The 11,516-nt window shown below is 39.7% G+C and overlaps 1 protein-coding gene across 3 annotated transcripts in view; it reads right to left on the bottom strand.

The window, feature by feature from the left end:
• Nucleotides 1-3,323: 3,323 nt before the first annotated feature.
• The window catches only part of mib1 (MIB E3 ubiquitin protein ligase 1), a 63,746-nt gene continuing 55,553 nt past the window's right edge, over nucleotides 3,324-11,516 (bottom strand). The window contains exons 17-22 of one of the 3 annotated variants that reach the window (XM_059343744.1): nucleotides 11,105-11,294; nucleotides 10,940-11,018; nucleotides 10,680-10,829; nucleotides 7,879-7,950; nucleotides 7,066-7,166; nucleotides 3,324-5,672 (exon numbers count right to left, since the gene is read on the bottom strand). In XM_059343744.1, coding sequence (XP_059199727.1) covers nucleotides 5,532-5,672; nucleotides 7,066-7,166; nucleotides 7,879-7,950; nucleotides 10,680-10,829; nucleotides 10,940-11,018; nucleotides 11,105-11,294 — 733 coding nt within the window. In that variant the 3' untranslated portion in view covers nucleotides 3,324-5,531. The remainder of the gene's footprint in view (nucleotides 5,673-7,065; nucleotides 7,167-7,878; nucleotides 7,951-10,679; nucleotides 10,830-10,939; nucleotides 11,019-11,104; nucleotides 11,295-11,516) is intronic. The other 2 variants (XM_059343746.1, XM_059343747.1) reach the window with 2 other exon arrangements.

The following is an 11,516-nucleotide window of genomic DNA, read 5'->3' as shown; positions in this document are numbered from 1 at the left end:
CTTTGTAATTTTTTGTGTCTGTATTTGACTGTTATAATATTTTTGCGTCTCTTTTTGTTTGCTTTGTGTCTCTTTGTGGTCATTTTGTGTCTCGTAGTTTATTTTGAGTCACGTTGTGATGTTTGTCTTTTTGTAGTTTTTTCGAGTCACTTCGTAGTTTTTTTTGTCTGTGGTTGGCTGTTTTAGTCGTTTTGCATCTCTTTTTGTTTGGCTTGTGTCTTTTTGTGGTTGTTTTGCTTGTCATGAGTCACTTTTTTTGTTTCTTTGCAGCTGTTTTGTGTCTCCTTGTAGTTGTTTTCACCTTTCTTTTTTATGTGTGTATATTTGTAGATGCTTTTTTTTTTTTGTGAGTTTACACGTCTCTTTAAATTACATTTTGGAGGTGAGGCCCCTAGGTAGGCCCGTTCAGTAATCCATCCGTTAGTCAGATTGTTTCAAGTATGAAAGGACCACACCTGGGATCAAAACATGTTAGGTTCAGGCTCTGAATCAAGTTGTGGTCGTAAATTTAAGTTGTTGTTTTTTTGCTGGCAGCCAAGGTGAGGATTAACAACTCTGTTTCGAAGTCAGCCCACTGCTCTGAAAGTAGAGAATAACCTCTAGATGAATGATGGCGTCTATATCTAGCTGTCAAACCAAAATAGAATGTGTCCAGTGTGACTTATTGTAAATGTTGTTGATTTGTCCTCTGCAGCACACTTATAGAGCTGCAGTATTTAGTCATTGGATGTACTGCCACCTTGTGATGTGCTCTGAAACCTGCATGTCAAACCCCTGTTGTCAGAGCTTCGTTTCACAGTAAATGTGCAGCAAATATATTAATTTTTGTCAGGTCAGAACCAGCCAGAACCAGCGCCAAGGGCACAGCCTGAGGGGGGACGCAGACTTTGCTCCCCCTGCGGCATGCTGACTCCACGGCAGATGGATGTCACTGACCCTTCTCAGTGATCACAGCAGAGACTTGAAGCAGGGTCACAGTCATTCTCCTGATCGTGGTTGCCCGCTCTCCTCTCCAGGGGTCCAATTCATCTCTATCTGCTGTTCAGTGAAGCCTGCAGTGCCGAGCCACCATCACTCACACTCTGCAGGGCAGCCGGAGGATTAGCTGACCCCCTGGTGTGGGAGTAACAACCCCTGCAGTCCAGTCAGCAAACACTGCAGCCTTCAAGCAGATGAAGCCGGCAGGCGTGGCGGTCAGGGATCCTCCCCGGGATCAGGCTGCGGCCAGGGGAGAGATAGCGGCGTCTCCAGCACCCCGACAGCCAGTCAGCACGCAGGGCCACTCTACAGGCGGTCACAGTGATGGACAAGCAGACTGGTGCTGACATTCACCCTGAATGTCTCTATTTAGCTGGCAGACATTTCTAATGGGCTGGTTTTATGGTTTCTATCATTCTGATATTTGGCCAAAAGTATGTGGACATGCAGAAAAAGCATCTTTCAAGTGTCTTTGAGTGTTAAGAAAAGCACTATATAAATGCAATGTATTACTATTATAATTAACTCTGCATTAATATGATGATAATTAGTCAAATACAGTCAGGCTATCAGTGAGGCTATAAAGGGCCAAGGGGTCTTCCCCAAACTTTTGCTGCAAAGACGATGATTTTAAAATTGATTATTAAAAGTTATGTATATGTTGTGTAATTTAGCAAAAAAAATACAAACATTCTCTATTGATTTGTTGCGGTTCTCTGGTGTAAAAGGAATTTCTTTGTTCTTTTTTGGACCTTTGAAGATGTTATCTTTCACATTTTTCAATATTTTCTCAGTATTATCAATAAATAAAAAGCAGATTAAGAACTAATGTAAATAAGTCTAGTTGCAGCCAGACTTTTGGGTGAAGGAAAAAGTATAGCAGGTTAACTTAGAAATCACTTCTCTATAGGGTATCTGAGACCAAAATGATCAATTATTCTACTAAGATTGGACAGTCAACTTGCAGAAACTGATGCACCGTCTCCGATATGTCCAAAACTGACATAAAAGTGGGCATCAGTATCACACACAGAGGGTCGTGACAAAGCATCAGTATCAGACAAGTTAGGATAATACACAGCAAATCTCCACAAAAATAAAAGTCATTTTGTAATATCATTGTAAACTGTAGATGCAGGGTTTCCAGAAAAATAAAAAGCAACTGCAGAAGAATATTGATTAATGTCAACTACAAGGAGACACAAAACAGCTTATTACTTTCTATCTTTTGTATTGTATTGTTATTAATTCTGTGTATTTTATTGTATTTTATTGCTGAATCTTTTCTATCTTTTTGTACGGTGTCCTTGTGTGCCAAGAAAGGCGCCTCCAAATAAAATGTATTACTATTATTATTATTATTAATGAAATTTTAGGTGGAGGCTTTAAATAAGCCCATCTTAGTTTTCTGCCTCTCCCTGCACTTTACATTATATGTTATCTTTGTCATTTTATGTAATTCTAACTATGCAAATAAAATAAAACCAAAAACCAAAATATATCCAGGTGAGCGGGGTGTCCACATACTTATGGCCGTGTAGCGTTTATGATCTCGGTGCAGGAAACGGTGACGAAGCGGCCGGCAGCAGCTGCCATTCACTTCACTGCCTCACACTGTAACAGGTAAACCATTTGAGGGCCCATTGTTTTATAGACAGGTACTTGAGTGCAAAATGACAAAGCACCACAGACATGACACCTGACTACCGCTACTGTCTAGGCCTCTTGCCAAGTCACAGAGATCTGAGAGGGTATAAAAAGGTGTCAGAGTCTCCCCTACAGTCAGTGTGCGTTGACGGAGCGAGAGGGTGACAGCATGATGAATGTCTTTGTTATGGGCGGCTACATACTGCTGCTGCATGTGAGTCGAGCCCCGAAGATGTCCAGGTTATGAATGGACTAGTCAATGAGCTAGAACATAAATGGCCTTTGGTCATAATTTCTTAGTGCGAGGGAGACGCCTTGTGAGACGTCCCGCTGTCACAGCGCTCACTGGAGGAGATGCATCACTCTATTTGGGGCCTCTCTCATCTCTCCTGAGTGGTTTTCTTTACTCTTGCTCTTTTTTTTTTTATCCCCCCACACATTTCTCTCTCTCTCTGATTAGCATAGCTGACCTATCACACGCTGGTGCTGAGTCATTATTAGGTGTTAGCATTTTCAATTACCTCACACCTCCCATCTCTGCCACCCTGTCTCCTCTGTGAGGCAGACGCTGCACAGCAGGAGAAAAGCAACAAAATGCTAATTTTCGGGCCTATTAGAAGCTAACTACATCTGAGCTCAACTTGAAAAACAAAACAAAAAAAAACAAGCCAGAAGGAGTTCTAAAACAAACTAGTGTCCCCGTGGTTCATGTAGAACTTTATTTCAGCTATATGGTATTTTTTTTAAAAGCACTTATTAGCAATACAGACTGAACGGTTTCCATGATACATGTCGTACTGCATATGTCAAACATTCATGCCAAAGAAAATACTACTGATACAGTTCCAACAGGACAGTTACAGGTATTGAAAATAAAAGTACAAAATAGGCTTTTTCATAACAACCATAACAAGACAACACTACCATAAAGCGTATTAGTGCTTCTAGCTTAAAGTGTTATCATGATCAATGAAAATAATCAAAACTGTACTCAAAAAAAAAAAAAAAAAAAACGTCGCTTTCAGTCATAAAAGGAGAAACAAAAAATATGCTTGTACGCGGTTGCAAATTCCCACATAGCGGAGCAAGCTAGCCACCTTGCTGAGTCTCCACATGGGCAACTGCCTTTTAAAAGAGGTAAGGCAAGTTCTGTCTTTAAAAAATTCATTAGCTTTCCTCCCAAATAAACACTGGTGAAAAGACACTCGACACTTTTGACAACAAAATGTCTTTTTTTTTCTGTTTCACAAATGAACAAGTTAGGCTTAGAGGGACCTATTTAAGAGAAAAAAAATGCTTCTACTGATGATTGCTAGAAAGCTATTGCCAACAGAAAGCAAACGGAAAACATCACAAATGTGTCTCAACATTAATATCAAAGCAGAATGTTAGAGAGATTTTTGAGGCTACATATTAGGAAGGCAGTGATACCTATAAATCCTATTTTTTTTGGGCAGCAATACAAAATAATTTATTCTACATTTTCATCTTAGTGTTCTAATAGATTGTACTCTCTAGCTCAATAAATGTTGATTTTGAGAAAAAAGGAAATACACTTAAATAAAAAAGTAATACAAGATTAAGAGCACCTTATCCCCGTACAAGTTATTTAACAAGTAGATTTTTGGAAGCAAATGGCACAGAGTTGTCAATGGTAAATTAGCAATGCTCATTGAATTGTACATTTTTTTTGTCAGACAATACCACCAAGTCTCAACAGTTTAACATCAAGTCGTGACAAGATACTCTTGTTACAGAAGTGTTTGCATCGTGTGGGTTTGTGTGTACAACAAACAGGAACAACGGGGGCTGATCACTGGACAGAAGCTCAATGAGTTTGCGTGTTTGTCCTTCTTAAATCGCTACACGGCGGCTCTGGAATTTCGCAGCCAAAAGGGTGTTACAACACCGCCGCCGTCATTCTCGGTCCAGCTTGGTAAACAGAGTGCGGGTGTGGTGTGCTACCTGGCAGTTACTACAACTCTATCTGTGTTTTTAATCACTGAGCTGAAGTGGACCTCCAAAATCAGTGCAGAAAAAGAGCTTCTTTTTTTTTTTCTCTTAACCCTGATTCAGCTTTTCTAGTGCAAAACCGCCAACATCTGGTATTCAACTGCGAGGACAGTCGGCATACAGTGTGTCACAACAGCCAAACTGAACACAGACACGAAGCTTAAACACTCACTGAACCTTAAATTGGTGCAAACAGTTATGTGTCACAAACTTGCCATACTGCCGTGAAAAATTAAGTACTTAAAATCCACATCTGGAGCTTCCGATACCGATACACGTGCATAAAGATTTACAAATACAATAAAACTTGAGTGCAGCTGGCATTGACTGCGACAGATGCGTGACAACTTTACATCAAAAAGGTAACAGGCCGACCTCTATTCCACATCCTCGATGCTTCTGAATTCGCTCAGAGCTGTTGCAAGGATGAATTCCAGAAATCGGCACCTATTCAAGATCGTGAGGCTAAAGGAGCCGGCATAGACTCAATCCGAGAAAAATTATTTTCCCATATCAAGAAAAAGAGGATTGACGCAGAAATGTGAAAGAGATGGCGGGAAAAGAAAGGCAGAGAGAGGAAAAATAGAAAAATGCGACGCCTGTGACGCAAGCATCTTTCTGGCTGCAGTTCGGACACACGACAGAATAGCAAAACGGATGAAAAGTCAATTTTTTTTCCTTGTTTTGTAACAGAAATTCCATCTGGACGCTATCAAACCATTAAGAGAGCATTTGTAGTGTCCAGTAAGACATTTGAGAACGCCCTTGGCCAGCTGACTCAGGTGCTGTGTGGATGGTTGAGCAGCGGCAGCGGCAGCAGCTGGTGTGATTGTGGCTTTGCGGGCGTGGTCGGTGTGGGCTTTAAGAGAAGACAAAGAGTCCGCTGGGGGAGTCTAGTAAAGGAGGATGCGGCGCTCGATGGCCTTGCGGCAGATGGGGCACTCGCTCATTCGGTCCCCGCACAGCTGGCAGGTGCCGTGGCCGCACATGAAGATCATGTTCTTCAGCCGGTCCAGACACACCGGACACATAGTCTGCAATCAAAGTTCAGGTTGTGTTGTCATAAAAAGTCAACTTTTCAAACAACGCACACTGTGAATCACTAACTGAGCCAGGCCCTACAAAACGTTTATGATGCAGACGTCTATTTGATCACACAGCATTTTACATCAGCCAGTTTATGTTTATTCTTCCTTGGTAGTTCACGAGCCACACCTGGTTTGTGTCTACATAAAACACGGGGTGTGTCCAGCTTAGTGACATTATTGCAAAACATTTCTATTTAACAGGAATGGCCCTGAATGTCCTGCACTTGGTCACTATAATCACTATAGCTACTTCTAGAGCAGCTAATTGAACTCTGTGTATAGTCTTAAAAATGACAGCCAAAAGTCAAATGATCTAATCATAAACAATTTTCATATTTGGTCATTTATCATGAAGAAATGCTTTAAATGAAATTGTTCAGGCTTCTCAAATGTGAAGATTTGCTCTTTTTTCTCTCCAAATTGACAACATGGACTGGGAACGTGTGATGAGCTTTTCACAATTTTTTTTAGCTTTTTTAACTAATAAAATCTATTCAGTAATTTAGAAATACACCTCAATATATATAAAAGCTTCAAACAGCAATGATTATGCACTTCAGATAAACTGGTGGGATGATTGTTGATGAAGCATGTCCCTGTTAATGAACACTGTACACATATCACTTCATGTGTTCACTAGGTGGCGCTAGAGAAAATGCACTAAACATGCATTATGTCACTTTGCATCAAGTGTAGTTTTAATGGAAATTTCTTGTTAATCGGATGATGTTCGTCTCATAAGGCTGACATCCTGTTGACAGTAGGTGGTGCTATAACTGTGAGTCAATATTGGAATGTAGATGTCTTCAGGCCAAGCATGAAAAATTTGGAACAGATTGGACAATGCATTTGATTTACAACAACTTCCTGTTTCATGGCTGCCATGTCACCGCTACACCCTTCCATGAAAATTCAAAATTTACATCAGTTAAGGTCTTTATATTGTTCTGACCAAGCACAGAGCCTGGAAATGGAAAAAAATGCTTTAAAACTGCATAGTCGATTCAAATTTGCTGACTTCCTATTGGGTTTAGGGTATAGCACCAATAGAATATTTTTTTAAAACTCTGGACATGAAACGTCTGCCAAGCAAACTTAATTTCTCTTTGTCAGGTGTTGTTCGAGCTAATTTGCCACCCCTAGACATAATTTCTGATACGTTTTCGAGCTCCTTGAGCGCCTCAAATATGCAATTACTTAGAGAAAATTATAATTCCTTGCATTACAATAGGTCTCTTTCATGCTTTCTCCAGTGCCTGGGCACTGATTAATCTATAATAAAAAAATAATAGTTGATTGTAGATCAATAAGGACACCTTCTGACCTCTGTTGTACTCACCTGTTCCTTGATGTCCTGCAGCTGCTGCTGTAGCTTCTGTACGTCCGCGTTGACGTTGGTGTTGTCTTTGTCTCTCTGTAAGGCCGGGATGTTTCCGCTGGCTGTTTGGATGCAACAGAACAAAGACATGTTGAGAAGAAAAAAAAAAAAAATCAGTTACCAGCCGAGAGACTAAACAAATGAAGAGGCTGTGCCAGTGGCCACATCAAACTTCACCTCCTCATAATGATAAAGTATATTGCCAATAAAAACTGAAATGCAGCCACACCGACATTTGCCATTCTGAAACAAGCTGGGAGCTAGACCCTAAAACATGTGTTTTGTAAACAAGCATGGGAAACAAATGCACTCTAAAATTTATTATGTCTGGCAGATCAAAATTGGGCTCTTGCTGTCTCTGTTGGCATCGCATTTATTTTTAAATGACTTGAATTCAGAAATGCATACTTTGTAATTATCTGAGATATAAACTGGCACAGGAGGAAACATCATACAACGCTATTGGCATTGTAGGAGCCACAGGATGCACGAGTATAATGATAGCAGTGTGAAACTGTCTGAATATATTATCTGAGCACTCAACAAGAATTAGCTGGACTGAGGCCCTGCTGTGGACTCCACTCCAGACTGGCAAGCATCTGCCAGAAACAGTGAGCACCATGTGAATTTTTGGCCTTTTGCATCACATATATACACTGAAGCAGCTTATACTGTAAAGGTGTGTGTGTCACTGAAAAAGAAAGGGAGGGGGTTGGGGCCAGGGCAGCACTTGGGGGGGTCTGTTAAGGGAGGGGATCATAGAGGTATACTTACACCAACTTAGAGCCAGATTGTTGGGCTGGAGAAGATCCTGCGATCCCCCTGCCATAGTGTTAGAGCTCCCTGCTGGGAATAACCAGTCACATTGTTATAGCGGGAGCCGTCCTCACCAGCTCAACGGCTGGTCTGGGGACCAAAACTACTCACTACAGCCTCTAAGGGAGGTTCAAAGAAAGAATTTGAAGAGAAAGCTAGCAAGTTGGAAACGAAAGAAAGGGAAATAGAGTCGATTCTATCATAGAAGTAATAGTTAAAATGCGTAGCGGCAAGTGGTTCTTTCTCTATTTGCCATCAGCCAATGCTAAAGCATGAGTCTAAAGCCTGTGCTTGCTCAATTAGATGTACATTATGTCAGAGAGAGTCAATATAACCAAAGTGACAGATGAATTTCAGTGCACTAGATTTGCTTTTTGTAACAGACATCAACAGTCAGTGTTACTGGGATGAAACAATCAATGCTGCCCCTTGCATGAGTGTATGTGTATGTTTGGGTATGCATTCACTTTTTCTTTCTTTTTTTTTTTTTTTTTTTGCAAGTCTGGTAAAGACTGCAGGTTAAGATTTGCATGCCAACAAGCTGACAGGTAGAGAAATGTAAAAATGATTAATACAGGGGGTAAACATGAAGTTAGTGAACTTACAACAGTTTCCCTTTTAACTCAACATAAAAATGTGGAAAACACGATAAGAATAACCACTGGTGAGATGCACCACTATAAAAGAAGGTTATGGGCAATAAAACACTGTGTTCAACTTGGAGACAAGAAGATGGATTGTGAATGCAACCAAAAATAAATATATTTACACACTACATTAAACCACTATTCACTGAACAGTTTGGGGTAAAACTGTTGACAATCAGGACTTAACTGAAAAACAAGCTTGTTTGCAGTATTAGGGCTGTACCGAATATATTTTCTTTTACATTTGAAGCTTCTATTGAGGTTTTAAAAACTAAGCTTTGAATGTCTGTTAAGACATCACCCTAAAAAAAGAATCCTAGAACAAAATCCTTATTTAATGAAATGATTCTTCAGTTTAAATGAGTTTTTCTTTAATTAAATCAACTTTCTTTAATGAATATAACTCACCACTTCAGTAATATACTATAATAACTTTGGAGAATAATATTTTTTTATCATGGTGGCTGTATTGGCCTTATTCTTTGCCTGAAGGTGTTTCTATACTGCATAATTTTGTAATTTTACTACAAGTGATATGATATAAGAACAGAAGTGCAATTACTTTGCCTAGCTTCCCAAGTTGTTCATCCTTTACTTGACAAAAAGCTGTTTTTAAAGGTTACAATCATTTTTGGTGAGAAAGTAACCATTTAGACTCCCAATATAGATCTATTTCTTTTTGCAAATACCACAGAATTTGTATCAACGTTGGTGACAGAGAAGTTTGTGTTGACATTTTTTTTGCAATATCTCTCACTTCCAGAAGAGGGCTAACAGTTTTAAACTTGCAAACCGGAAAACAAATACAATTGCGTTAGAAACAAGAAAAAAAGGAAATGCAGGGTAGCATAATGTGAATAATGTAATCTACGATGCTGTTAGATTGCTGTAAGGCCGCCCCGTTAATACAGATGTGTACCTCCTTTTGAGTGCCGTAAGCAGGAGAGCAAACAGTTTTTTGACTGCAGTGAAAATTATTTTACCAGAATAATTCCTGAGATAAAACCATGATGTGTATTTTCAAAATGATAATATCAATCTTTTTTAATAGATTTTTTACTTTTAGACTTCACAATGCACTGGAGTAATTGAAAAGTATATTTAAAATAGATAAAAATATAAAGAAATGTATATTCCATTTATGCCCTTTACTGTTACAGTATTTACCTTGCATTTCCTCTTAATAGGTTTATTTAATCTAATACTACAAATAGTATAATACTAATAATATTAGTGTAGCCTTATCTTTATCTGTTATCTGTATTAGCAACTGTTCAGAAATACCTGGTTTAAACTGAATGAATAGATAAGGGGGAAAAGCTAAACAGTCTTGATTGCATCTTGAAACTATTCGGTACAGCCCCAAGGAGTTTCATTTAAAATATCTTATTATTCCAAAAACTGAAATTCCCTTCAAAGTATTATGATTCAGTTATTCTTCACATTCACGGGGGTATTAAAATTCATATAGATATTATTGTGACTCTAGGACGTTTAGCATGTGCTTACAAATAAGATCATTCATTTGAAATGAATGTAATTAGTCAGACTTTTAGAGGCCACAGAAACATAAAGACGGTAATCAGGTTGTTTATATGTGATGACATTATTGCATTATTCACTGCGAGTCAGCAATACTCAATTTATGCTCCGAGATCCTACTTATAAAAAGATTATGATCTGAAACAATATCTCTTTGGAGGATCTATTTGGCGAATTTCAGACGAGGCAGCCAAGCGCTTGTGAAGCAGCGGCCCATTTCAGCCACTATCTAAACAGAAGCTAGAACAAGTGATATGATCAAAACGGATGCAATGATTAAAACATGCCAGATCTAGTAGAGGGAAAGAGTTTGGAAGAACAAGATTAACTGATTTAAACGTTAAACTGACTAAATTTGCACATTTCTAACATGATGAAATGGAAAAAAAAACAAAGACAATGTATCAAGCGATGCAAACAAAGGAATAATTAATGCATAAGCAAAGGCAGCAACAAAGCAAGAGATAAAAACGGCTTAAGCAGATATTTTGGAAAATAAAGGTGGAAATTAGAAAAGAAAGAAGGAAAATAAAGGGGAATTAAAAGGGAACGTGTGGAAGATTCACTCACTAAGGTCATCATCATCATCATCATCATCATCATCATCATCATCAGCGGCATCATCCTCCATACCTTTCCCTCCACAGCAAAGAACAAAGGGGGTGCGGCGTTCCACCACAGCCCGGCACTGTACGCACTTCTTCATGAGGCTGGCACAGTCTGGTGGAAAACAAAACACACGGTTCAAACCTGAAGTCTATAACATACACAGTGTGGTATTTTATTTTATTTTTTAATTCAACAGCTGATCTGAAAGAGGTGGAACTTACTCTCACAAGCGCACATGTGACCACAGGGCTGGAACAACACGGCTGCCTTTTTGTCAGAGCAGACTACGCACTCCTCGATCTGAAATTAAACAACAAAAGCCAGTAGAAGCATCTGCTCCGCGTCACGTATCCGTTTCGGACAGACAGTCGTAGTTCTTGTGATACCTTAGTTCTCGACTGGACCTGCTCCTTGCAGATGAGACACTTCTTGACGCGAGGCGAGCAGAGGGAGCAGGTGGCGATGTGTCCGCAGGGCCCGAACAGAGTGTCTCTCTTCATGTCCGAACACACCATACACTCCTCCAGCGACTCGATGTTGCTGTTCAGAGACGGGCTGCGGGTGCCCACCTGGCCGCTGGAACATTGAGAAGAAAAATCCAGAGTGTGAGAGAGCAGAGGAGATTAGGAGAAAAGAGAGGCTGACGGAGAACAAAGAAAATAGGGGGAGACGGAGACTAAAAAAAAATGAAGAGAAGGAGGAAAAGGAAACAAAGCCTTACATGAAACATTTTGAGCAAAGAAAGGAAATCAATAAGGTGGTGCTCTCTTGCTTTCTCTTGGCCAGGTGTTACAGTCA

This window comes from Centropristis striata, chromosome 11, assembly GCF_030273125.1.
Source record: "Centropristis striata isolate RG_2023a ecotype Rhode Island chromosome 11, C.striata_1.0, whole genome shotgun sequence".
Classification (NCBI taxonomy): Eukaryota; Metazoa; Chordata; class Actinopteri; order Perciformes; family Serranidae; genus Centropristis; species Centropristis striata.
Note: the sequence above shows the minus strand (reverse complement) of the source record. Positions and strands in the feature narration are given on the sequence as shown.